Source organism: Chelonus insularis, unplaced genomic scaffold (genome assembly GCF_013357705.1).
Source record: "Chelonus insularis isolate UGA/USDA-ARS -01 unplaced genomic scaffold, ASM1335770v1 contig_347_pilon, whole genome shotgun sequence".
Classification (NCBI taxonomy): domain Eukaryota; kingdom Metazoa; phylum Arthropoda; class Insecta; order Hymenoptera; family Braconidae; genus Chelonus; species Chelonus insularis.
The window spans coordinates 1-23419 of NW_023276511.1; the positions used below are offsets into that span (position 1 = coordinate 1).

The 23419-nt window shown below is 30.6% G+C and overlaps 6 protein-coding genes across 15 annotated transcripts; 3 read left to right on the forward strand and 3 right to left on the reverse strand.

Moving 5' to 3' along the window:
- The first annotated feature begins 126 nt into the window (after positions 1-126).
- Positions 127-4151, forward strand: LOC118066515 (uncharacterized). 2 transcript variants are annotated; one of them, XM_035082599.1, is made up of 5 exons: positions 127-256; positions 489-2605; positions 2680-2784; positions 2934-2989; positions 3076-4151. In XM_035082599.1, exons 2-5 carry the CDS (start codon positions 492-494, stop codon positions 3930-3932), a joined length of 3132 nt encoding a protein of 1043 aa, XP_034938490.1. In that variant the 5' UTR covers positions 127-256; positions 489-491; the 3' UTR covers positions 3933-4151. The 2 variants fall into 2 exon arrangements, with proteins under 2 accessions (XP_034938490.1, XP_034938489.1); XM_035082598.1 differs by lacking the exon at positions 127-256 and having other exon boundaries at positions 282-2605.
- Positions 4152-4337: 186 nt separating this feature from the next.
- On the reverse strand, positions 4338-4727 carry mRpL42 (mitochondrial ribosomal protein L42). Its single transcript, XM_035082578.1, has one exon. The coding sequence runs from the start codon at positions 4725-4727 to the stop codon at positions 4338-4340; it is 390 nt and encodes a 129-aa protein (XP_034938469.1).
- Positions 4728-6109: 1382 nt separating this feature from the next.
- Positions 6110-9126, forward strand: eIF3j (eukaryotic translation initiation factor 3 subunit j). Its single transcript, XM_035082621.1, has 6 exons — positions 6110-6334; positions 6438-6520; positions 6975-7094; positions 7177-7315; positions 8214-8363; positions 8447-9126. Exons 1-6 carry the CDS (start codon positions 6319-6321, stop codon positions 8641-8643), a joined length of 705 nt encoding a protein of 234 aa, XP_034938512.1. The 5' UTR covers positions 6110-6318; the 3' UTR covers positions 8644-9126.
- Positions 9127-9323: 197 nt separating this feature from the next.
- Positions 9324-11871, forward strand: LOC118066535 (uncharacterized). Of its 2 annotated transcripts, none has more exons than XM_035082639.1 (8): positions 9324-9462; positions 9636-9743; positions 9805-10014; positions 10094-10633; positions 10714-10783; positions 10866-11028; positions 11100-11318; positions 11391-11871. In XM_035082639.1, the coding sequence occupies exons 1-8, from the start codon at positions 9436-9438 to the stop codon at positions 11416-11418; spliced, it is 1365 nt and encodes a 454-aa protein (XP_034938530.1). In that variant the 5' UTR covers positions 9324-9435; the 3' UTR covers positions 11419-11871. The 2 variants fall into 2 exon arrangements, with proteins under 2 accessions (XP_034938530.1, XP_034938531.1); XM_035082640.1 differs by having other exon boundaries at positions 11130-11318.
- CarT (Carcinine transporter) lies at positions 11606-17013 on the reverse strand. 7 transcript variants are annotated; one of them, XM_035082632.1, is made up of 11 exons: positions 14658-17013; positions 14311-14535; positions 13803-13979; positions 13623-13726; positions 13383-13537; positions 13131-13299; positions 12817-13065; positions 12532-12746; positions 12279-12460; positions 11934-12109; positions 11606-11846 (listed from the first exon to the last, which is right to left on the reverse strand). In XM_035082632.1, exons 1-11 carry the CDS (start codon positions 14724-14726, stop codon positions 11645-11647), a joined length of 1923 nt encoding a protein of 640 aa, XP_034938523.1. In that variant the 5' UTR covers positions 14727-17013; the 3' UTR covers positions 11606-11644. The 7 variants fall into 7 exon arrangements, with proteins under 7 accessions (XP_034938523.1, XP_034938528.1, XP_034938527.1 ...); XM_035082637.1 differs by lacking the exon at positions 14658-17013 and having other exon boundaries at positions 14224-14454; XM_035082636.1 differs by lacking the exon at positions 14658-17013 and having other exon boundaries at positions 13803-13982; positions 14224-14454.
- Fs(2)Ket (Importin subunit beta Fs(2)Ket) lies at positions 17006-21346 on the reverse strand. 2 transcript variants are annotated; one of them, XM_035082631.1, is made up of 7 exons: positions 20959-21344; positions 20444-20502; positions 20173-20355; positions 19647-20000; positions 19406-19555; positions 17473-19337; positions 17006-17136 (listed from the first exon to the last, which is right to left on the reverse strand). In XM_035082631.1, coding segments are annotated over exons 1-7 (2673 nt in total). In that variant the 5' UTR covers positions 21020-21344; the 3' UTR covers positions 17006-17135. The 2 variants fall into 2 exon arrangements, with proteins under 2 accessions (XP_034938522.1, XP_034938521.1); XM_035082630.1 differs by lacking the exon at positions 17006-17136 and having other exon boundaries at positions 17469-19337; positions 20959-21346.
- Between the last annotated feature and the right edge of the window lie 2073 nt (positions 21347-23419).

Below are 23419 nucleotides of genomic sequence, written 5' to 3' on the forward strand. Positions count from 1 at the left end.
AAAAAACCCGCGATTTTATGATACGGGCTTCGCCATCTCGTGTTTTTTTTCTAAGTTGTTGACTCTTGTTTTATACGTCCATAAGATTGGCTTTCTTTATTCTATTTTCTATGCTTAGTAGTATTTTTCGTTAATACAATTATTTTGAAATTTTATCATTTTTTCCAAAAAATTATTGGTAATAAATTTTGTGAATTATTTCTATTGTGATAAATAATTTATTTATATGTGACAGCTCTATCTCTAAAGAGAATTGGTAATTATTATGTTGTAAAATGTTTATATTTGATTATTTTATTCAATAAATCAATGAATACCTTAACATTAACAATTGACGACAATCATAACAATTTTTAAATTATTACAATGGGTATAAACAGAGATTGAAAGTATTTACACAATTTATCAGTATAATTAATAAGGAACTTTATCTTAAATAGATGAAGAAAAATTATATTAAAAGTGGATAATTTTATCATTTTTCCAAGATAATGTTGTCGACTCCAAAAAGCAAGAGTGAATTGTTCCTAGCATCATCTCTTCGTGATGGATTGGAAGATAATAATATAAGACAAGTGACAACGCTTTTAAAAAGTAAAGAGGCTGATCCTAATGTATTAATTCCTTCCTATGGTATTTCGCCATTTCATCTGGTCATCGGTAATCAATCTGAAAGATTTGCAGAAGAAGTAACCAAGTTATTTCTTCGCTATGGAGGAAATCCTAATGTAAAAGCTGTTGATGGAATGACTCCTGTACATGTAGCTGCTGCATGGGGACGAGTTAAAGTTTTAGAACTTTTATTAGCTAATGGTGGGGATCCTTTATGTGTTGATGATGATGGACGTACACCATTTCATTATGCATTCGATGGATCTTACTATGATGCTATAACAGTACTTGGAAAATATTGTGTTAAAAACCAAGATGATGATGGAGAAGATTATGATAGTGATAACATCAATGATATAAAACCGAAAATTGAAATAAAACTTGAAAAAATTTTAATAAATCGAGGAAATATAATTGCTGAATACGTTCCTTCTGATCGTGAAAGAAGTAATAATACTTTGACGAGCGAAGATAAAGAAAATACAAATTTAGACAATACAAGAAAATTTTTTGAAATCGAATATAGGTCAAGCTCATCTAGATCATCACCAGTTTCAGAAAATAATGCGGTTTTACTGGATGATAATATCAAAATAAATAGTGATAACATTACGATGCGAAGACCAAGAAGAGAACCTGAAAAAAAATCTCACGCTATATCTCCAATACTATCCGAAAGTGATAAGTTTAACTTTGATAGTAAAAATCGAAATGAAAATGAAGAAAAAGTTTTGGTTGGAAAAATTATTCGAAAACTTTCAACATCATTCAAGAAAATTAATGAACGAGACCATATTAAAGATAATATTTCAAAAGATACTAATAAAAAATTTCCTAGTCTTATTCCTCAGCCTAAAATTTATAAAAATAATTTAAAATGTATGAAAAAGAAGGAAACGATACCATCAAAGATTTTGGATACATCAATTGTTAGCAGATCTCCTAATTTTCAAATATCTATTTCAAGACTAAATAAACGAAAAACTCCACCCTCTTTGAACAGTAACAAATTTACAACATTAAAAAATAGAAATTTAAAATTGAAAACTTTTAGCAGTTCTTCATCAAGATCATCTTCTCCACCGGTATTAAAAAGTGCAAGTTCTACTCCAAGAAGACGACTACATCGAATACATAATAGACCAATTGAAAAATCTACCCATAAAATTAATCTGAATAGTTATAAAATTCAAAACTTAATTCATCAAACGTATAGTGAAAGTGAATATGATATACCGTATATTTCTCAAGATAAAAGAAATTATAAAATGACTGCTAAAAGAATTACAAATGTAGCAAGAAAATTACATGATTCAGATAATGAAGATTATGGGCATAATATGCATTCAATGAATAATAAAAAATTAAAAATTAAATCAATTCAGATAAATCGTCAACTTGCCAATAAAAACTCAAAAAAACCGGATAATAAATCTACTACGAATACCATCATGAGGATTCAGAAAATAGATTCTTCCAATAGTCCTGTTAGTAAAACATGTCAAATGATTACAGTTGAACCTGCTGAGAAATTAAAAATATCTAAAACTCCGAAAAAGAATAAAAATATACAACCGCAACCAATCAAACTCATTTCTTTGAAAACTGAATACTGTAAATGTCTTCTTCAAAGTCCAGGCTCGTCTAATCCAATATCAATGAATTCTTCTTGCAAAGGTAGTTTAGAAACAGAAGAAGAAATAAAATTACATGATGAAGCCCAAGAGATTTATGAAACTAAGGATCAAACTCCTCCAGCATCAGTTTCTAATTTTGATAGCGAACCTTCTACAAGTTTAGAAATTCTAAAGGAATCTTCTAATAGCACAGAAGAATTTTTCGATTGTCAAAAAGTAGATAATTCAAATAACTTAAAACAAAGTACAATTAACTTTTATACGGATAAACAAGAAATTTATACAAAATTAAAGACTGAACGAATTTATGATTCAGATTCTGAAACTTTCCGAACTCCAATGAGATCTATTATAAGGTTTGTCATTAATTATATTTTAATTACCACTAATTACACATAATTTACTAATATAACTGATTTGATTTTTACAGCTCTACATTTAGTAACGAGTCCTTTGTAAGTGTTGACGAAGAATATACTTATATAGATGCTGAAAAAAATGTTGCTTTTTTGGAACGACGACTAAGAGTTATTCCGTAAGTAGTTGCACATAATTGCATAACAAAAAATTCCGTAACTATTGCATAGAGTATAGAATAGTTATTTTTATATTATGTTATCGGATTCTAGATAACGACTGCATTAGCAGCTGTCAGAAATCTAATAATGACATATTTTTTTTCAGTATCCTAGAAGACATGGACAATGTCAAGCATGAATCTACGTGGCTTGATCAACTTGGTAAATTAATTGAAATAAGTTTTTTTAATCTTTCGATGCAATTTTGTTGATTTATTATTATTAATACTATTAAAATTATTTTATAGCTGAGTTATCGATTAACTCATGTGCAATTTCTTCTAAACAGTCCAGCAAACTTGAAACAAACATAATAAGTAATAATACTCTTCGGAATAAATTGATATCTCTAGGAGAAATACCAGGCCCAATAACTCATACAACTTATAATGTTTACCTTAAACGTCTTCGAAAATTACAGCAAAAAGATTTAAATACTGGTTTATTGGTAGAAAACTCTTATAATGAAACTAGAATTTGTAAAATACCAACTACTGTACTAAAGACTGATTGGATGAGTGATATAACATATTATCAAAATTTAGAAGATCAAGTGTTCAGTGAATACGAAAAACCAAACTCTTCTAAAAAGTATCGTGGTGGTCTAGGAAAAATATCGTTTAATTATCTACTTTTGGATCCAAGAATAACCAAGGATTTACCTCGTAGTGGGCGTAATTTAAGTTTGAATGATCGTTGGAAAAGGTTTCTTGAAGCTATATTTTACGTAGGAAAAGGTAAAGCTACGAGACCTGCAGCACATCTCTATGATGCATTTGATATATGGACAGGAAAAAAACAAATTGATGAACCGAGTGAAAAAATTCAAAGAATCATTAGTATATGGCATGAAGGAAGAGGTGTCGTGTGTCTCCATGTTTTTATGAATACTATGCAAGAAGAAGCATTCACTCGGGAAGCTGCAATGATTGATGCATTGGGAACAAATCATTTAAGCAATTGTAGCCGAGGAAATTACTACGGAATTCTTTCAACAATGGATACTCAAGAAAAACGACATCTTGGAAAATATCTCCTTTACAAAGCTATGGAAATATTTATGTTTGAAGGCGAAAGACAATTATTTCCTAGGAGTATCTTTTAGATTAGTAAAAGATTATTATGATAAAAATGGTGACAAAGTGCAATGAGCTATGATAATAATTCGAATACTTGTACAGCTTTCTTAAATATCTATAGTCGAAAGTTTATTATAAATGGAACCAAGATATTAAATATTTTGCTGTATCAAAACTGATAAAAAAGGTCATAAATTTTCTTTTCTTTTGTTTCTTCCGCGTACTTCTTATCCAAACAAAAAAAATTATACATCTTATACAATGTTTCATGAAAGTGAAAAAAAATAATGAAAGTAAATATTTATAAATCAAAATACATATATGTGAATAATGTAATATTAATTAAAGACTGAAAAAAGTGTATTATTAATGTGTTAAAATAATAAAATATACTAAAAATTTTACAAATATTTTCATATCAATTTATTTTCCTATAGATAAGTTCTATCAGGTTTAGTTTTCTTTGATCTCTTATCTCTGGCTCTTGGAAACCACCGATGTTTAGTTGTATATGTTAATTTAGCTAATTCTTCAGCATTTAGCCCGCGTTCTTCTGAAGAGTATGTTGGTGGAGAAAAAATTTTGTGTGTTTTTTCTAAAGGCATCTTCAACACAGATTTTGGTTCTGGTTGTTTCAGAGGTAATGGTTTAGAACATTCATAAGGAAATTTTGGCTCTGGATGCCAGCAAACAACCATATCTTCATTGATTATAATATATTTATCTACAAGATCTTTTTTACTTGAATCATTGCTGTAGTTTTGCCTTTTAATGCCAAATCTTGATATTGATCGTACAAACAAATTGATGTTTCTAATCATCTAGAATACAAATGATAATTACATTACTAATCAGAATAGAATAAGAATAATAGTACATAATGTACTTTATATGTATTTCATTTTTAACAATAGGTTAGTAGTAGTTCAAAAAAATTAATTATAATATGTATGTAATGAATGACAGTACCTTCAATTGATTTGCAATAATCTAGAAAATAGCTCCTTATTGTTACTGTATATTGATCTACTAATTGAATTTAATAATATGATAATATAATAATTCTTTGAAGAAGCAACTGAAACCTCGTATCATACAAATACAAGTTGTACAGACACTTCACGATTATTCATTACATTTTCAACAGACGGCAACGTATCGATCAATGCAAGAGGACGTTAATATCTATTTCTCATACAAATATCAATTTAATTATTTCTTTCAACTTTAATATGAATGTTTTTTTTGAATAGATTTTTAACTGTTGTTTAAATTAAAATATAATTAATAAGTTTTTTGCATTCGTTGCCTCAAAAGGTATCCATGTAAATGTGAATCTGTGTCGATCTATTTTTTTCCCCCGGGTACTCAACTTATGTTAAACTTTTTTTGTCATAAAAAAACAATTTGTTTATACTCCTTTTAGATCATCTTCTTTGTATTATTTTTCAAATACAATTTCTCTAGAGTCAATATTTTCAGTAGTTTTCGAGATATTACATACATCCATTTTTAAACCATCTAATATGCTTTTAAATGTCTAAAAATATAGAGATATAATTTTGAAGACAATTACAAATTTCAAAAATCGACCTCATTACAATAACTTCCTAATGAGGAATTAATAAAAATTTATGGATTAACACATAAGTTAACACAATTGTTTACGCTATCAGTTTTATTCAATTTCTTTTAAAGTTCAAAAACGTAAAACTAGTTTATCTGTTAAAAAATTTGATCTCTTAACACTATAACAAGTAAATTATTCTGAATTGTGTTTCATTTACGGCATGGATTTTAATTATTATAAAATATTGAAATTATCTAATTAAATGATCAAAATAGTTTAATTTCATATATTAATATTAATACCATTATTATGATTAATAGTCTCATCATTTTTTATTCATTCATTATTTAAACATGGGTCACAGCTAACAAAAAATTTTCTGTCAATTTCTATTTTGTATATTCATTTTCGATTCTTCGGTTTTTTGAAATTTTTAAGTCCATTTCTTTATAGATTAGTAAACCAGATGATCATTTATGAATTTAAAGATGTTTGTTCTTTGTTGGAGGTTGGTAAATTGGTGTTCAATACGGAATTTTGAAAGTCGCGCGTAAATATTCACCTATCGATATATCGATTATGATTTCGACAGTTTTATGCATGACTTTTCTCGAGCAACTTATTTCGATTAAACGCCACAGTGAGTACTTGAAAAACTACATACAACTTCGGAAGGCTACCTCGCCTGTCTGCTTTATGGTGAACACGAGGCGATCTTAAAGTGGTATTGAAAAAACGGGATTCAAGTTATTAGTCAACGGTCTAAAAAGACAATTGAATGAATGTTTTGTGCATTATTTGTTCGTTTAAAATAGTTTAATATAGTTTATTTAATCCAAAGTATGGATGACGCGTGGGGTAAGTCATCTATCATTAAATAGATATATTTTTCATACGTTTCGTGAGCATATTGAAATGCCAGATAAATCATAAATGACGAAACAAGTTAATATTCTTGTAGATGCTGATAGGATTGATGCCAGGCTGGAAATGGCTTTACGTTCAAACAAGTGGGAGGGAGAGGATGAAGAAGAAGATGTCAAGGTGTGAAAATAATGCGTTCGCTTCAATTGAATGTATATTGCCACATAATGACGTATTTTTCAGAGTTTAACCTTTCTTGAGCATGTGCTTGTCATGCTTTTCATTTCTTTCTGGTGATAAATATTATCAAAAGTAGTAAAATTACGAATGATCTAGAATAACAGAAAATTTTTTAATACTGATCTGAGAATGAGTCAGAACATATGTGATCTAATTTGAAGGCGGGAGCATTTTCGAATAATTCTTCTGTTATTATTATATTTTCTGTCTTTAAAAATATCTAATTGCATGTCAAAAATATTTTCTACACCAAAAAAAATAAAATTAATTCAAATTTTCAAAAATTAATTATTAATTTATTAATAAAAAAAAAAGGAACGATTACATTATCTTTACAATTAAAAACATGTTAAAAAGAATAATTTATTTTTACACTCATATTTTGTTAAAATAGGAGAGTTGGGAAGATGTAGATGAAGAAGAAGAAAAGAAAGATGTTGAGAAACCCGCTGAAGCACCAAAAGCAAAACCTAAACCCAAAAAGAAAGTAGCTGAGAAAATTGAAGAGAAAGAAGTAAGTTTTATGTCTTCCATAATTAAAAAAATAAATTGATAAATTCATTATTATGAATTTTTGTTATTATCTTTAATTACAGAGGAAGGCTCGTGAAGAAGCTGAGAGAAAGGCTAAGGAAAAAGAAGAAGCAATGACTCCTGAAGAGAGGAGAGCGGAACAACTAAGACGACAAAAAATGGCCGAGGAAGCTGATCTTCGACTAGCTATGGAAACATTCGGTTTGTCGACTCTTGTAGACTTTAGTCCCCGTAAACCCCAAAAAACTAGTAAAAAATAGATTAAATTTCAAAAGCATTAACGAGTGATAAAAATTAAATAATTTCAAATTAAAAGCAATGTTTATTCGTAAAGCCGAAGCGCGCAAATGCCATTTTTAAATAAAAAATTTTATTTTATCAATTCGTATAGGTTTTACATGTTAAGATGAATTTTAAAGCTATAAATACTGTTTGAGGCACGAAACTTTGTTTGATACTAATCATTAAAACAGTTAATAATATTAATGAAACTACATTTGCGCTTAATAATGATCAAATATTTTTATTGAGAATAACATGTGCTTGTTTTAAATAAAAAGCATTGAATGGTTAAAAAGAAGATGATAAGGCAGTATTACAATCAAAGGAAGTCAAATAGATTTTTTTGCAAATAGACTGAGTAATAAAATTTTTTTAAATAATTGTAGACAAATTAAAATGAAATGAATTGCTTTGTCAAAAAAATTTTAATACAGAAATAATGATCATAATTAAAATTTAAACATATAAAATAAGTATTAAAATATCAGGAACTGTACTAACGATAGATGATACTCAAAGTCAAGGGAAATTTTATTGTCATTTTCCAGTGGATAAATTTAACAATTAATAATAAACTGTGTTACTGTAATTGTAATAAAAATCTAATTTTATCTCAATTGAAATACAATGTGTACAAATGAATTTTTTCGTACTTTACCTCTTTTTCTTGCGTTCATAATCAATCTATCCCGTACTGTTCCTGATCAATACAATAAAAAATTAAATATCATTACAAAAATTTATAAAAAAAAAAAAATATACAAAAAAACTATTATTATTTACAAAGAATGCTAATGATTATTATCATCAATTCAAGGTGTCACAGCTATTGATGCAATGATGCCAGATACGAAAGAAGAATTCGAAAGCTTCGGAGAATCCTTATTGCAAAAGATCAATCAATTCAGCAAGCACACAGAATATCCAGCATTCGCCGAAGATTTAATAAGCCGCATAGCAGTAAATTGTAAGTAATTATTGATTATTAATTTTTTTTTCCAATCATCCTATAAACATCAATGAAAACTAATTTTTATCTTCAATTTTCAGTACCATCAACAAGCTTAAAAAAACTAGGAACGACAATCAATAATTTAGCAATCGAAAAGCAAAAACTTGAAAAGGGTGATAAAGGCAAAAAGAGTAAAGGTAAAGGCAAAGCTAAGCTCAAAATTGAGGGAGAAAATAGCCATCTTAGCGAATACGATACTTACGGATATGATAATGAGTATGATGACTTCATGTAGCGGCCGTTCAATTTTTTATTGTACTATCTAGTCGGCTCTACACACTTACAAAAAATAATGATGACTCGTAATAATTTTACGAATAAATATTATACACTGTGGATATTGACTGTTATACAGATTTAAAGGTGTACATTAATTAAAGTCACCTTAAAGTTTTTCAATTATATTGAATTTCTCTATAAATAAATAATTTGAAAACAGCCAATTAAGGAGAGTAAATATCCAAAATAATGTTATTTTAATAAGAAAGAACGATTTATGTGTGTATAGACGACATCATAAAATGTAAGAAACATTCAAATACTTGTTTCTTTGATGTGTCTTTTTCCTTTGTCTTATATCTAATATAAAAATTATTAGAATCTATAATACAGGGAAGCGGACACCGCAATATCATCATCTTTGTTGAGATGCTGAATATCCGTTGATAATTAATATTGAAATGTGCATATTTCTTAATAAAGGTTGATCACAAACATACTACATGGATTTTTTTATTTTAAAATAAGAAAACATTAGCAATTGCATTTTATTCCTAGTTTGTATTTCTCCATTACTTATGTTGTAATTTTTATTTGTTGATTGCGATTGCGCAACCTCATTGACACCAACCCCATTATTCGTGGATAGAAACAACCCTCTTGTGAATACTACCACATTAATATAACGCGTGCGCACACAGATATATGAGATACATGATCAAAGATTAACCACGAACAAAACTATTGTTATCACCATCGTCGTCGTCAAAGAGCCAATCATCAAGTCTCTGAAGATATAAGGCTATGAATGAAGACCAAATTTTGTTACTTCGAGGTAATTACCTAGTACATAATTATTGCACAAGCTATGCGCTCTTGATTATTACTATTTCTAAATCAATGAAAATTTATATAAAAAAAAATAAATGACCCACAAATAGCATAGTAGAAATATTAAAGAATATTGATTATATTTAAAACTCTTATTTGACTCATGATCTTGTGTAGATTGTGGTGGTGCTACTGCTATCTGTTATTCCTTGGCCAGGACCTTCTGTATTTAAAATATCATGCCCCCGGGATCGTGCATCAATGGTCCGGCGTATTGTACAAAAGGTAGATCATTTATTTTAATATTAGTGTTAAGAAGACAATAAAAAGTTGTGGTATGTTTTAGAGATGGATACCAATTTTGAAGAAGTATCAGGTGGAGCTGCCCCTAGAATGTCCTTTCCACGAGAGTCGAGATATTTTTTATCCGCAACAAATGGCCAAAATTCAACACAGAACATCACAGTGGACTTGTGGAATTTGTGGCAAGTCTTTTTATGCCGAGAAACATTTAGATGCTCACTTCGATAGCAGACACAGGAGTAATGTTAATATGGTGTGTTTTTAGATAGATAACTTTTTGATAAATTATTATGTTCGTGTGATTGTTAAGACAATTATTATAATTATTTTAGGCAGAGGATGCCGTATGCTTGGCAAATTACTGCGATATCATGCGATGTGATGTCCTAGGCATGATGGAGCTTGATGGTTCTTTGGTTGACGATGCAAAAGGCTCAGTGAACACAGATATTCAAGTCTGGAGGGAGAATACAGAAAGAACAACTCCATTTGTACCTTGCGAATGTCGTGAATTAGCCAGAGTTTATAGTAATGCTGGGAATAGTGATAAGTCTGAAATTGTTCCTGCTGGTACAATATTTAGAGCACACTCTAAACGCTGTCAACGCAATGAAATGGTTCCTTCAACCACTTCATCTTCATCACCATCATCATCGTCAGTATATCATCGGGATATTACTCAAGGTCCTGATAATAAAAGTAACGCTTGTGAAAGTGATGAAAGTGGAGATGAGAATGATGCAAGTAATTTAGTTGAGGCTGCTCTTCCACCGGCCGGAGACAGACGAGAAAGAAGTCGGGAAACGGAAATTAGAAGACTCAAATCTAATTGTAACCCTGAAGAATTACAGAAACTCAAAGTTCAATGTGAGGTATATGTTCTTTCTTTATTTTATTCGTAAATCTATTCATTGAAAATTTTATATTAAAATATTTATAATATGTTTTTCAGATGTTAGTAAGAGATTGTATTGGCGGTCTTTTGGCAAATCTTTCAGTAAAAGACTTTCGTGAAATAGAAAGTAATTATTTTTATATTAATATTATGAAGTTTTGAAATAGAATATGAATTTTTTATTCAATAATTTTATTAAATTTGAATAGATGAAATGAATCGAGCTATATGTTGGTACTTGAGCTGTGACAGGTATTGGGAAGACACTAAAAGACATCAACGTCACACACCGTGGTACCTGCTCGTTACTTTTTTGTTTCTTCTTTCATCTGGAATATCTGCATGTTATTACGTCGTCTCCCTTCTTCTCAGGTTAATACTTATTTTTAATATTCGAATGATTTATGGAACAATAATAAATTTTTTAACGACTAATACTATAGTTCGGGAGACGATGATTGTTTGGATCTTAGCGAGGACAATCTAGATTCTCATAATGGATCTGATCGGTCAGCTCTTCATGATCCTGGGCGTGATGGACGATTGGACGATAGAAGAAAATTTGAAGAAGGTGATGACAGACTGATAGCTACCGGAGCAATGCCAGATCATTACATATATGTCGCTTATCCTCCAGAACTCAAACGTCGACTCCTACAGAGGTATATTATATACTCATTTATATGAATTAAATTTGATTATAAAAATAAAGAATAATTTTTTTTCAACTTCAGTTGTTACAACAGAACAACCAGGTTGTAAACTTAAAAAAAAGGAACCAAGAAATACAACCAAGCGACTACCTTTTCACTCATGCACACACATAACCATGCGGATAGCATCCTCTCTTGACCTTCTATACCAATTAGATGTCACGTGCCATCTTGAAATAAATTCTACACGGATTAAATCGATTTAACACTAAGGAAAATTGATAAAAGAAGATATATTTTCATTAATCTTGACTTTATTTTGAGGTGATAATAATTCAAAACCAATACGTCATCTTCATAGAACCATCAGAATCTTTTTGGGTCTCCATAACACTAGATTGACGGAGCAATCTACGAGTTGCATTCGAAGTAGGCGTCCTTAACGGTTCTTGTTCAACTTCAGGCACTTCGGGAACTGACTGCATTTCAACTGTCTCGCCTGCTGTGAGATCTTCATATGATGTTGCTGCTAAAGGTCTAAAAATTAAAAAAAAAAAAAAAACAAACAAATTAAAAAAGAATTATCCAATGAATAAAGTAAAAAAGTAATTTGTAAAATCGTACTTGACGGGGCAACTGAGACAATCAGTGAATTTCCAATCTTTTCCGAAGAGTTCTCCTTCCTCCACAGTTTGTGGCAGTCGATGATGAAGTGTTTCTGGCAGTCTGAGTCCCGACAATCCTCCAATAACGGAAACAGCTCCAAGAATGACAAGAGGCAAAACTAAATTTTCTCTACCCTAAAAAATTTCACAAAAAAAATTATGTAATTTAAAGTGTTGGTCGATTCTCCTATTTTATTGAAATTTTCTTAGGATACTACATCTTCTGTACTTTAATAAATCCATTTAAGCTCATTAAATACTTATTGTTAGATTTATTTATAATTAAATTAATTAATTCACTCACCAGATACGTTATAAATGGAATTATAATTAATCCAAGGCCACTGATATATGCGGAAAATCCTATAGCGATACCTCGTAACTGTGTTGGATATAATTCTCCGGCAAATGGATAAATAATTAAAAATGATGCCGATATTGCTGATTTAGATAGCAAAAAAAGAATCAATGTTGTTGTCACAGCATCTGTAAATATCAATCGAAATATGGCTCTTAATATGAAAAAAAAATTTTTTCAATTGTTTTGATTATCTTACCATCAGGCAGAAGTACTGTTGCGACACATGATAATCCTGCAGTGACCATGCATAAACATAAAGGCCATCGTCGACCCCATCTATCCATTACGATCCAACAGGCCAGATAGCTTGGAATTTCTGCTAATGATGAAAAGAAAAAACTCAAATGTTCTTCATTCCCTAATGCTGGTCCGTAGTAAGATAGCCCTACATAAACCATGTTATTCGCAAACCTAAAAAAATATTTTGATTCAAAAAATATACTTTTTTTTTATTTTTTATTGTAATTTTAATAATAATCACCAATTTAATGTTATAAGACATGTTTTTAATCGCATATTTGGCGTTTTAAAGAGCGCTAACACTCCTGGCCCACTTCTCAATCTCTCTTCTTCACTCTTTGACCGTGACATTGTCATTCGCTGCTTGAGTTTTTGGGTGAAAAATCCTGGTAGCTCTTTACCATTTACTTTAGCTAGAGTTTGGAGGATTTCATTTGCTTCACTTAGACGACCTTTAGCTAAGAGCCAGCGGGGAGATTCTGGTAGGAACCTAAAAATATTTATAAAGAAATGTACAATTATTTAGTGTAAAATAATTATACGTATTAAACTTACCACCAGTATAAAAAATAAATAAGAAATGGAATACTCGTGACAAGAGCCAAGTGTCTCCAGTCAGGGATCAAATAAGTCACACCAGCTAACATGCAAAGTCCCATTGTATAGAATGAACAAGTCATCACTGTCACGAACGATCTGTAGTTGGGACCAACAAGTTCCAATGCTAGTAATAAATAAGAATATAATCTTCAATTATTAATTATTAAAGATAAGCCAGGCTTTAAGTAAAAATAAATTAATTCTTACAAATAATAAAAGGAATTTGATAAATAGCTGGAATAGTTAAACCCACAACAGTTCTACAGACAGTCCAAGACCAAAAATCACGGGAAATTGATGTAAGAATACTGCCAACAATTAGAGTAGCCAAACAGCAAAAAAATGACATTTTTCTTCCAATTCTATTTTTAATAAGATACATTAGAACACCAAGAAAAATAGTAAAGTATTATAATAACAATTACATATTTTTGTTTATTACAATACCTGTCATTTAGATTTCCAAAAAGATAAACTCCAATAGGTCCTCCAGTATTTAAAGCCACTAAACCAAGTGTTGGATAAATATCTTTATCACAAACCAAATCGAACTAAAATAAAGAGTAAATAAATGAAAGAAAAAAAATAAATGATTAATCAAAAGAAAATAAACGTATATTAACTTACGTCAATGACAATAGAAGAGACAATTACTGACATATCGTACTCCCATCCATGATCACAAGGAATAATTGGCCAAGAAGTATTGGTGACATTTGCATCAATGTACATCAAGCTAACAGTGGGATCCGACCAATTGACTTCATATCTTGTACATTGGCTGTAGACGGTCTCGTTTCCATCCTACTTTGACAAAAATCAGCTTCATCATTTAAATGAGTGTTTACAAACTTCAGCCATTCACACCCTGGTCACAAATCGTCTAAGATATACAGACAGCAGGGCGTTCATTCTAGATTAAGCGAAAAAAAATCTCAAAGAACACGAGTATGTGTCTACTACTCTCAATGCCGCAAATTTATTTATTATTCAAATGAAAACTAATATGATATTGAAACGAAATGTTTCCAAATAGACAAGTACCTACGAGGATAATCTACGACGTTTTCGAGGGTAACATCTTACAAGCGTCATCATTTTTTTTTTAAATTCATTGTCTTTGAAAACGCTGCACCTGATGAGTAATCGGGATAGCAAGACGTCGTCTTTGAAATGGATCCAGATCATCAAGACCGGGCACTCGGCACCAGTGAGGAGGTGTCGAGGCCATGAAGAGTTGATTAAAGGCACAAAACCCACATGGAAGACAAGCTGGCAAACAAACCATCCAGAGCAGTTGCTTCTGGTACCGACCGAATTCTCCAACAATCGGCAATAAGTCATCAAGATCAAAAGCATCCTACGGAATATTAACAAGGTATTTTTTTACTTTGAAGGTCTCTAAGTGCTATTAATAAAGATATGATTATTCAAAGCCAAGATTCCTTCATTCTTATAATCACACATACAAGAAACACTCACATCGTCATCATGTACTTTTCCTGTTGGTTGCGAGTTGGCTGGAGAGGGATTATCATCAGATCCATACATACTTGAATTTATCTTTTCTTGAAGCAAACCAAAATGATTACCACAGTAATAAACTACAAAATAACATCACCTGATTGTTTTCATGATCAATATTATACTTTATATTGATTTTTAAAAAATTATTTAATGCTAAGGACACTGGTTGACCTTGAAGATTAAATAATAATCAATAATTAATATTGTTTAACAATAAGATTTGAGTAGAAGTCACTTGATGGTTTGTTGTTTCACTCTAGACATAATGAGTAAAAAAAGTGTTGGGGGATGAATAATGACGAAGTAATCGTACGAATGTATTGTTGGGGGTAATTCAATTGGGTTAAAGGTACTTAGAAGAGGATTGAGGACACCAATGACACGGAGTATGTTATTCGTTACATGGAATTCTATCTAGAGAATAAATAAGAGGCATCAAAATTAATTAAATTCACTTGCAGCTATTTGCTTCAATCTGTAAACCTAAAAAGTTTACGAAATTTTTGAAATTATTGCCATTCCATGACAGTATTCGTATCCTCATTTATTCGTATTTTCTTTTCTTTGTCTTACCATTTTTTTCACTCAATTTCTCATATCCACAGGTACATCATTGAATCGAACTTTTATGCAGGCATTCGCATTTGCAAACATCAGCATCAAATATCATTAATTCATTATTATAATTATTTCCTCTCTCTTACTTTCTCTCGTTTTTTTTTCATTCTTCAATCTTTTTTTTTCATGCAGAATTGTCACGTTTATCCTCTGACACAAAAAATATAATAAAATGTACAAGCGTCAAAATGTTTAATTTCGACAAATATTCAAGTTATTTTGTTTTTTCGCTTATTTTTCTCTTCTCCCTTTTATAATATTTTGATAAATATTTTCCAGAATTTAAACCGCATTTTACATGGATACGGAGTACAAAATTCAAGATTTAATAAATATGAAGAGAAAATTTAGTATTTGTCATATTTAATTAAAATATTTTACTCCACTATGCGTATAATTGCCAGTTAATACTAGCACGCACAGACACGCAGTCTCTTTCTCTCTTTCAATTGATTACACTTACGTTTATTAAAAAGATTAATTAAATCACTAGCCCATTTATTCAAGGTACTTTCGTTGAGACCACGCACGATTGTCTAAAAACATACAATCACAGACTGAATGAAAAATATTTTAACTACAGACTTTTTTGTTTTATAATAGTAAAAATGTCTAAAAATAAATAAATAAAATACAGGAACTTTAAGAGGATTTCTTTTTGCATATGGAACGTTAGTTGGGATTAAAAAGCAAAATAAATTCACTTAAATTGGTTCAACAAGGAGAAGTACAGTTATTTTTTTTGTGTAAAACTCAAATCATTTCAGCAAAAGATTAATTTTAATGAATCAACAGTAACAGACATTCACATTCGCAAGAAAAAATCATAACATGTATACCTCAAACATTTATAACTTTTAGTAAACTTCACTTATACGCACGTGTTCCATTCTCAAGTACTCATTAGCTTTTTTCTCACTTACATTCACGCAAACAACTTATATTCATGCATAAAAATCACATATACTTCTTATTCATTATAGATAAATTTTATCCATTCATTACACTCGCACTCAATGCGATTGTGTGAAAAATTAAAATTTTATGAACATTAGAAACATTATAAGTAATAAGAGCATTAATTATTCGTTGATGATCTATCAGACAAATAATATATCTAAATGGCTATCTATCATCAAATGTAATAGTAATGATTTAAAAAAAATATGATAATATTATTATTTTCTTATATTTATCAATCAATCCTGAATAAATCTTAGTAATCAGTCGCACATTTCATTCATGAATGATTTGTACTAATCTAAATTCTTGCAAAAAAACAACGCTAACATGCTCAATCGTTTACACTAACAATCAATCACATGGCACCACGACAATGAGCTGTGTGGCTTTGTATTTTTTTTGTTTTTTTAATAATCAGTTTTATAATTCAATTTTCAGGCACACTCTTATCACCGAACCTTTTAGACTCTTGTTTCTTGTTACAACATTCATTATTTGGCAACATATCCACTTGCACTCTTTCTTCATCCTTCTTCGGACATCCAATCCGGCAGACGCAGCTTACCCGGCAATATTTTTCTCACCGTCGACTTTTACTGATGTTGTTGACGTACATACCGGGGGGGTAGCGTCAAAGCCAGGAAGAACACGTGCAGACTCATCATTTTATCATCATCACCATCAAATCATCGCTCATCATCTCGTCATCATTGTCATCCTCATAATTTTTAATATTGGGACTCACGCACATCCATCTACTCGCATCCGCACCATCCAATCTTGTTGTCTTTGTATTGTGTTCGATAGCTTTCTAGTGAAATCAATTCGCACGAGAGTACAATCATGGGGTGATCTGCAAACAACAAAAGCGGGCCAAATGTAATTAACGATTATATTTTTAATTTTCATTCCGATAGCAGAAAAATTTTAGTTCTTTTAATAACTTGGTTTGTATATTAGTCTTCGTAAAACACGAATTTGTCGACATTGAGAGCAACGAAAGTTACACGTTAGGGTAATAAAATTTTTTTATAATAATTTAGAAGCATACAATAAACTTAAACATTGTATTAAACTTTCTTTATACTTTTATAAAATAAAGAGAAACAACAACGTTCACTCTCTTTCACAACAACATCATCACCATCATCATTGTCATGTAAAAATAAAAGCTTATTTAGTGACTTACCAACTTGACGTAGAGTTAACAGCATTCTTAAGTTTTCGGATCTCTTTAGTAACCCAAGTAGCAAGTGCTCGAGCTTTATTACTACGTGCTCTTCTGCCTTTGGTAAGCAGTTCAGTAAGTGGTTCAGTTTCTACGAGAGGTAAAAGTTTTGTTCCAAAGACTACAACAAGATCTCCAAGTAAACCAATAGCAGCACACATGCTTTCATCAGAATGCTCACGATCTTGGGCTATTGTTGTGATAAATTGGATGATAAACGGCACCTGTGGCTCAACGAGAGCAACATCTGGATTAGGAACGCCTGTGATTTCACCTTCTCCACGGAAACCTTGAATAATTCCAGTATAGGCTTCTAATACGCCTACTCTTAATTCATTGAGATAATCAATCATGTCGAAATCATTTCGATCAACATCTGTTTGAGAAGCTTCAGCAAGAGTTTGTAATACTACTTCCAAGTATTTTTTAAATTCAGGTCCAATGCTCAAAGCAACATCTCCAAAGACGGAAAGAATTTGTGGCTTTACTGATCGATGAACAGTATTGTTTCTCAAATTTTCTAGTAATAAGGTGATAATGTCATCACAATATGGTAAAACTTTATTCTTTAAAGCACGACAAATGTCACCAGTTAGACCAACTGCTGCTCCACAAACTTGATACTCTGTATGATTCTTTAAACCCATGCATAAAAATGGTTTAAATGCATCCATATATTTCAGGAAACCTTCTCCAAGACCCTCAACTAATGTTGATACTGCCATAAGAGCATCTTCTTGAACTCCACCCACTTTACCAGAGTTAGAGTTAAACATAGATAATAAAGCTGTCATTATAGCATCAGAAATTCGAGGAGCATCTTCAGGAGTAACTTTTCTGAGGACTGATTGAAGTGTTGCGCAAAGTAGTGACTGCAAATCATGATATTGTGCTCTTTCTGAATGATTTTGAATATGACTTTCCATTTGTAAAACTTGCTGGAGTCTTTCCAATATTACCATTGTTGTTTTTTGAACGGTTACATAACAATCTCTTGGTGAATTCTTGACCATCTCCATCAAAGCTTCATAAGCAGCAGATCGAAGGTTCGCCTGCGCACCATCTGGACGATCTGTAGTTTCAAGAAGCTTTTGCACGATATAATCAAAAAAGACTGACATACAATAAGTTTCAGGTTGTTGGCCATCTTCAGCTTCAGCTGCTTCATAACTTGCTTCAGCCAAGCCTGTGAATGCCCAACAAACATTCGCAGCAACTCTAGGTTCAGCATTTAATCCATTAGCTAATGATTCTAGCAATGGCTTTAAGTATGTTTCATTTATTGCTGCTTCAGGAATTATTTCACAAATTCTACCAAATGTCCAAGCTGCTGTGTCTCTTACTACAACACTTACATCATACATAAGTTGTATTAATGTTGGCATGGCTTGCTCAATAAGAGGCCTCAAAGTTGTTGGCTCTAATCCTCCAAGAATTGAACCAAACGCCATCAGAGCTGCATCTCTGTATCTCCAGTCAGGATTTTCAATATTTTCATTGACGAATGGAAGAACGTGAGGCACAATACCCTCTTCACAACATGAAGCTAGAAGCATCAAACAAACACCAGCAGCTTTCAAAGGATTCCAGTCATCTTCGTCATCAAACTCTTCTTGTTTTGTCAATTTCTGGATTAATACTGGTACCAAATACACTAGTGCACCTTTGGCATAATGTCGAGAAACTTTAGATGGTGGACGACCTCCTTCGGTGGCTTCTCCTTCTTCCATTGACAAATCTACTTCTTCTTCAGCCACATTAGACCAAAATTCAATACCTTGTAAAGCAACCTCATCGACATCTGATTTCATTGCTTCTAGTGTTATCTGTAAAGCAAAAAATTATATTATTTTGACTATTTCTATTATATTGCTTTAGATAACTAGAAACTTACAGGGAATAATGCTGGGCCCATGTAAGGTTCCATAAATTGATAGTACAATGACATGATTTTCACAAGGCACTGAAGAGCGGCCACTCGAATCTGTGTGTTAGTAGATTGTGTTGTTTCACACACAACTTCCATAATAAAATTTCTTTCAGACTGTAAAAAAATAAAGAGGATTGATTTTTTTGATAACACTAGTGATCACACTATGTGTAATTATCACACATAATCTTTTTGTCATGTTTACCTCTATTTCAAAGTTTCCTTTGGTGAATTCAAGAGAATTATAAAGAGCTCGAGTAGCTGCAAGTTTGACGTGATTTGATGTGCTCGAACCTTTCATTCCATGAATAATAGCAGTGAGAATTTGATTTGATTGAGCTACTAAAACTTCACTTTCAATTTCTTGACATATGTAACCAATAGCTTCTAATGTAGCTTCTTTCATCATTTCTGTACCATTTGGATCTGTAATATTGTTCACCAAATAAGGAATTAACTCGGTCCATTGACCAACAGGTAATTCTGCTACTGCAACGTAAGCTACACATTGTGCTGCTGAGCTTGGCCGATTGTTTTCTGTTCCAAGTGCTGCTAAAATCTACAAATAAATAAATAAATAATTCTTATTATTTCATTGATGATCTTTTAATATGTTTAGTTTAGATTCAATTAAAATTTCCAGCAATATTCAAATTATTTGTTTAATTCAGCCCTAACTTTATTGATAGCAATAAAACAATAAAATATCAATTTAATTTATTATAGTTTACATTTTTCTTTATATAACTTCTAGATTCTGCTGGAATGGCAAGCCATCTTTGTTGATAGTGGGTTTTGACGGTATGATCTTTGGATGTAAGTTGATTTTTTAACTGAAGACCAGCAGCCATACGCGCTATCGTACTGGCGGCAGAAGTAGCCAATACTCCACTGAGCCTTTGTACGAATTCATGCTGAAAAAAAAAATTAAAAAGAATGAAACTTTTAATTTATTATAAATAAATAAAAGATAAAATTTATGTAAACAAATGAAATGCTTACAATGTTCGTAAGAGCTGCCTGCTCTAAAAAACTTTGTGCTGCCTCTAGCTCATTTTTATCTGTGAAACAAAATAATATTACTGATTTTCATTGAGAACAATCAACGAATTTTTGGAGCCCCTTAGCAACAAGATTAGCTCTAAATTATAATGATAAATTAATGAGCTATTTATGATTTATACATAAAAACTAATTATTTAATGTAAATAATACGAGGCGAAGTATACTTTTTTGTCAAATTTCGTAGTTGAAATTGCAATCGTTTGCATCACAGCGTGACGCATGATCAAGAGTCAACGGAAAAAAATGTGAAAGCTATCATTTGATTTCTAAGCACATGCCCTTGACAAGAAGTAGATGTAATTAATAAAGAATGTAATAATATAATTTAGAAGTAAAAAGTGTTAAAAATGTTAGGTTAAAAGTGGAAAACTTGTCATAAAACAAGAACAATGGTAGATTCTAGTCGATTCTCATGCGGGCCAAGTAATGAGAGTGGAAAAATGATGCCTCACCTTGCGATACGGTCTTTTCGAGGACCTGCATCAATTGCATTGTCATCTGATCCATCTGCATGTTTGGATGATAAATTTATTGTGCACACTCGTATTTAAAATAATAGTAATTAGAGTTAACACTGCGTTTTTTTATTGGATATGTTGAGCGTTAGGAAATCGCAATTCGTTTAAAAATGAAACGACCGGCGGATATCCACATGTAGCCACCGTATCCACTGGCTTTGATTGCTCTCGAACCACTCGGAGACAATCCCCCACCACCTACTTCCTGATGATATGCTGGCAGGTTTACACAACGGCCGAAAATGCGAAATATCTTGATCAAGTTCGTTGGTGTCGTTACCTTCGGATTTGATATCTTTGTTTATCCAACGCTGGAACCACTCAGTGCTCTTCATCAATGGCGCTGGTGTTTGCAAGTTAAAGAGCGCAATTTCTACTGAATGAGATAATTTTATTTTTCTGTTACTTATTAATACTATCTATTTGTCAATTTAAATTAAATGGAAAATCAAAAAAAAATTATTATTATTTTTAATGCTTTTTTATGCATAAAATTCAATTGTTCGGAAAAGTCAACAAATTTATTTACTGGAACTATTTTTCGCACGCCGGGCACATGCGCAGCACAAAACCGCGAAATATTCATTGTATGTGGTTTCCAGTGTGCGATTTTTTTTAGAAGTTGAGAACCTTTTTGAAGGTAAAATGAGAACCTTTATTAGGAACCTAGATTTCCTTACATCAACAAAACTGCCCTCTATTTTTAAAAATTCTCTCTTTTAATTAAAAAAAAATAGTCCATTAATAATATTAATATTAATTTATATTTACATATATATAAAATAATGTTTTTTCAATCAAATATAAAGGTATTAAATACGAATTATATAATAAAGACTCAATCTAGTGATTCAAAGTGATTCAAATTTTGCATTTTTACCGCCAATTGTTATCCAATCTCTGCCTGTAATTTTTTCACCAATCATATAGCGGATGTGTTGTGTACATGGGAATATCTGAGAAGTCGCATATTCTATAACTCTCTTTTCAAGGAACGCTCTAACTGTACGCTTCGTTACAATAAAGGTATAAATCTAAAAATATTTCTTACATCGCTTATTCTTTGAAAATGGTTAAAATACCTTCAAAAAAATATTTTTATCAACAATTTTTTAATGTATTTATTTTTTGCTCATACGTTTATTTTATCAAAATTTATTTCATATATGTAATTTTTAAACTCCAAGTACTAACTTCTCATTACAAACTGTATCAAACCAATTTTTGACGATAAAAATAATCAAATATTTTTCTTTTTCAGTTAATAATGTTGGATTGATTAAATAATTGCTATTTCATTTGGAAAATTATCAATTCGGTAGCTCTTAATCATTAATTTAAATAGCAAGAACAGGTATGCGAATTTTAAGTATTTTATTTACTTTGTAAAAATCCATGATACACAGGCAGTTTTCAAATCGATCGCTGATTGTGAAGACGTTCATGCTCATGGGAAATAAAATGTGATTTTAGATTTGGGAGATTCCATTGACATATGTATTCTCTCAGTGTACAAATTGGACATTTATATTAAATCTGAAAAATAAGTTTCAATTATAAAACAAAATTACATTTTATCATGGTAACGAAAAATTCTCTTTACAGGAAACGTCTACAGTTGAAGTTTGGTACCAATATTAGTTCAAATAAAAAAGGTAAAAATTTTAGAAATTTTAAATAAGCATAATTTGATTTAGCTAACCAAAGTAAGTTTGAATAAATATTATTCTGGAACTTATATAATTTAGTATACAATAGTCATTATATTAACAATTAAAAACTAATTCTGTTATTATAATTATATTAATCAGTTACAAGAGTCAACCAATTTATTGTAAATAATTTTGACAATAAATTTGATAAATCAATGTAATAATGACCTAAATAATTTATTCCACTATTGATTACCGAATATTTCCTCAATAGTAATATTATTTATGCCGTAGTGTATTTATTAAATTATATAAACTAGTAGGATATAGTGAATAAAAACTGTTGAAAGTTATAATTATAATTAAGTTTAATTAAATCATATACCAGAATACATCTTTCTGATAAGCAATGCATCAGGCTTTCATGTGCCTTATCATCTATATCACATATCAATATTTTTTTCTTAAATTTTTTCTATAAAATATATTTATAACAATCGCCGTATCAAGATCTTTATCATTAATCACTTGCAAATCGAAAATACTTATGTTAATATTTTTTTCATATTAATAGTATAAGAATTGTATATTTTTTTATTTTAATGTACTTTTTGAAAATAGGAATTGTGATATTTCTCCAAAATATTTGAACAATAGGCTTTACATTTAACATCATCTTTTACAAACTACTATAAAGGATATACAATATGTATATAAAGAAAAAAAAATTATTTAGTTTTTCT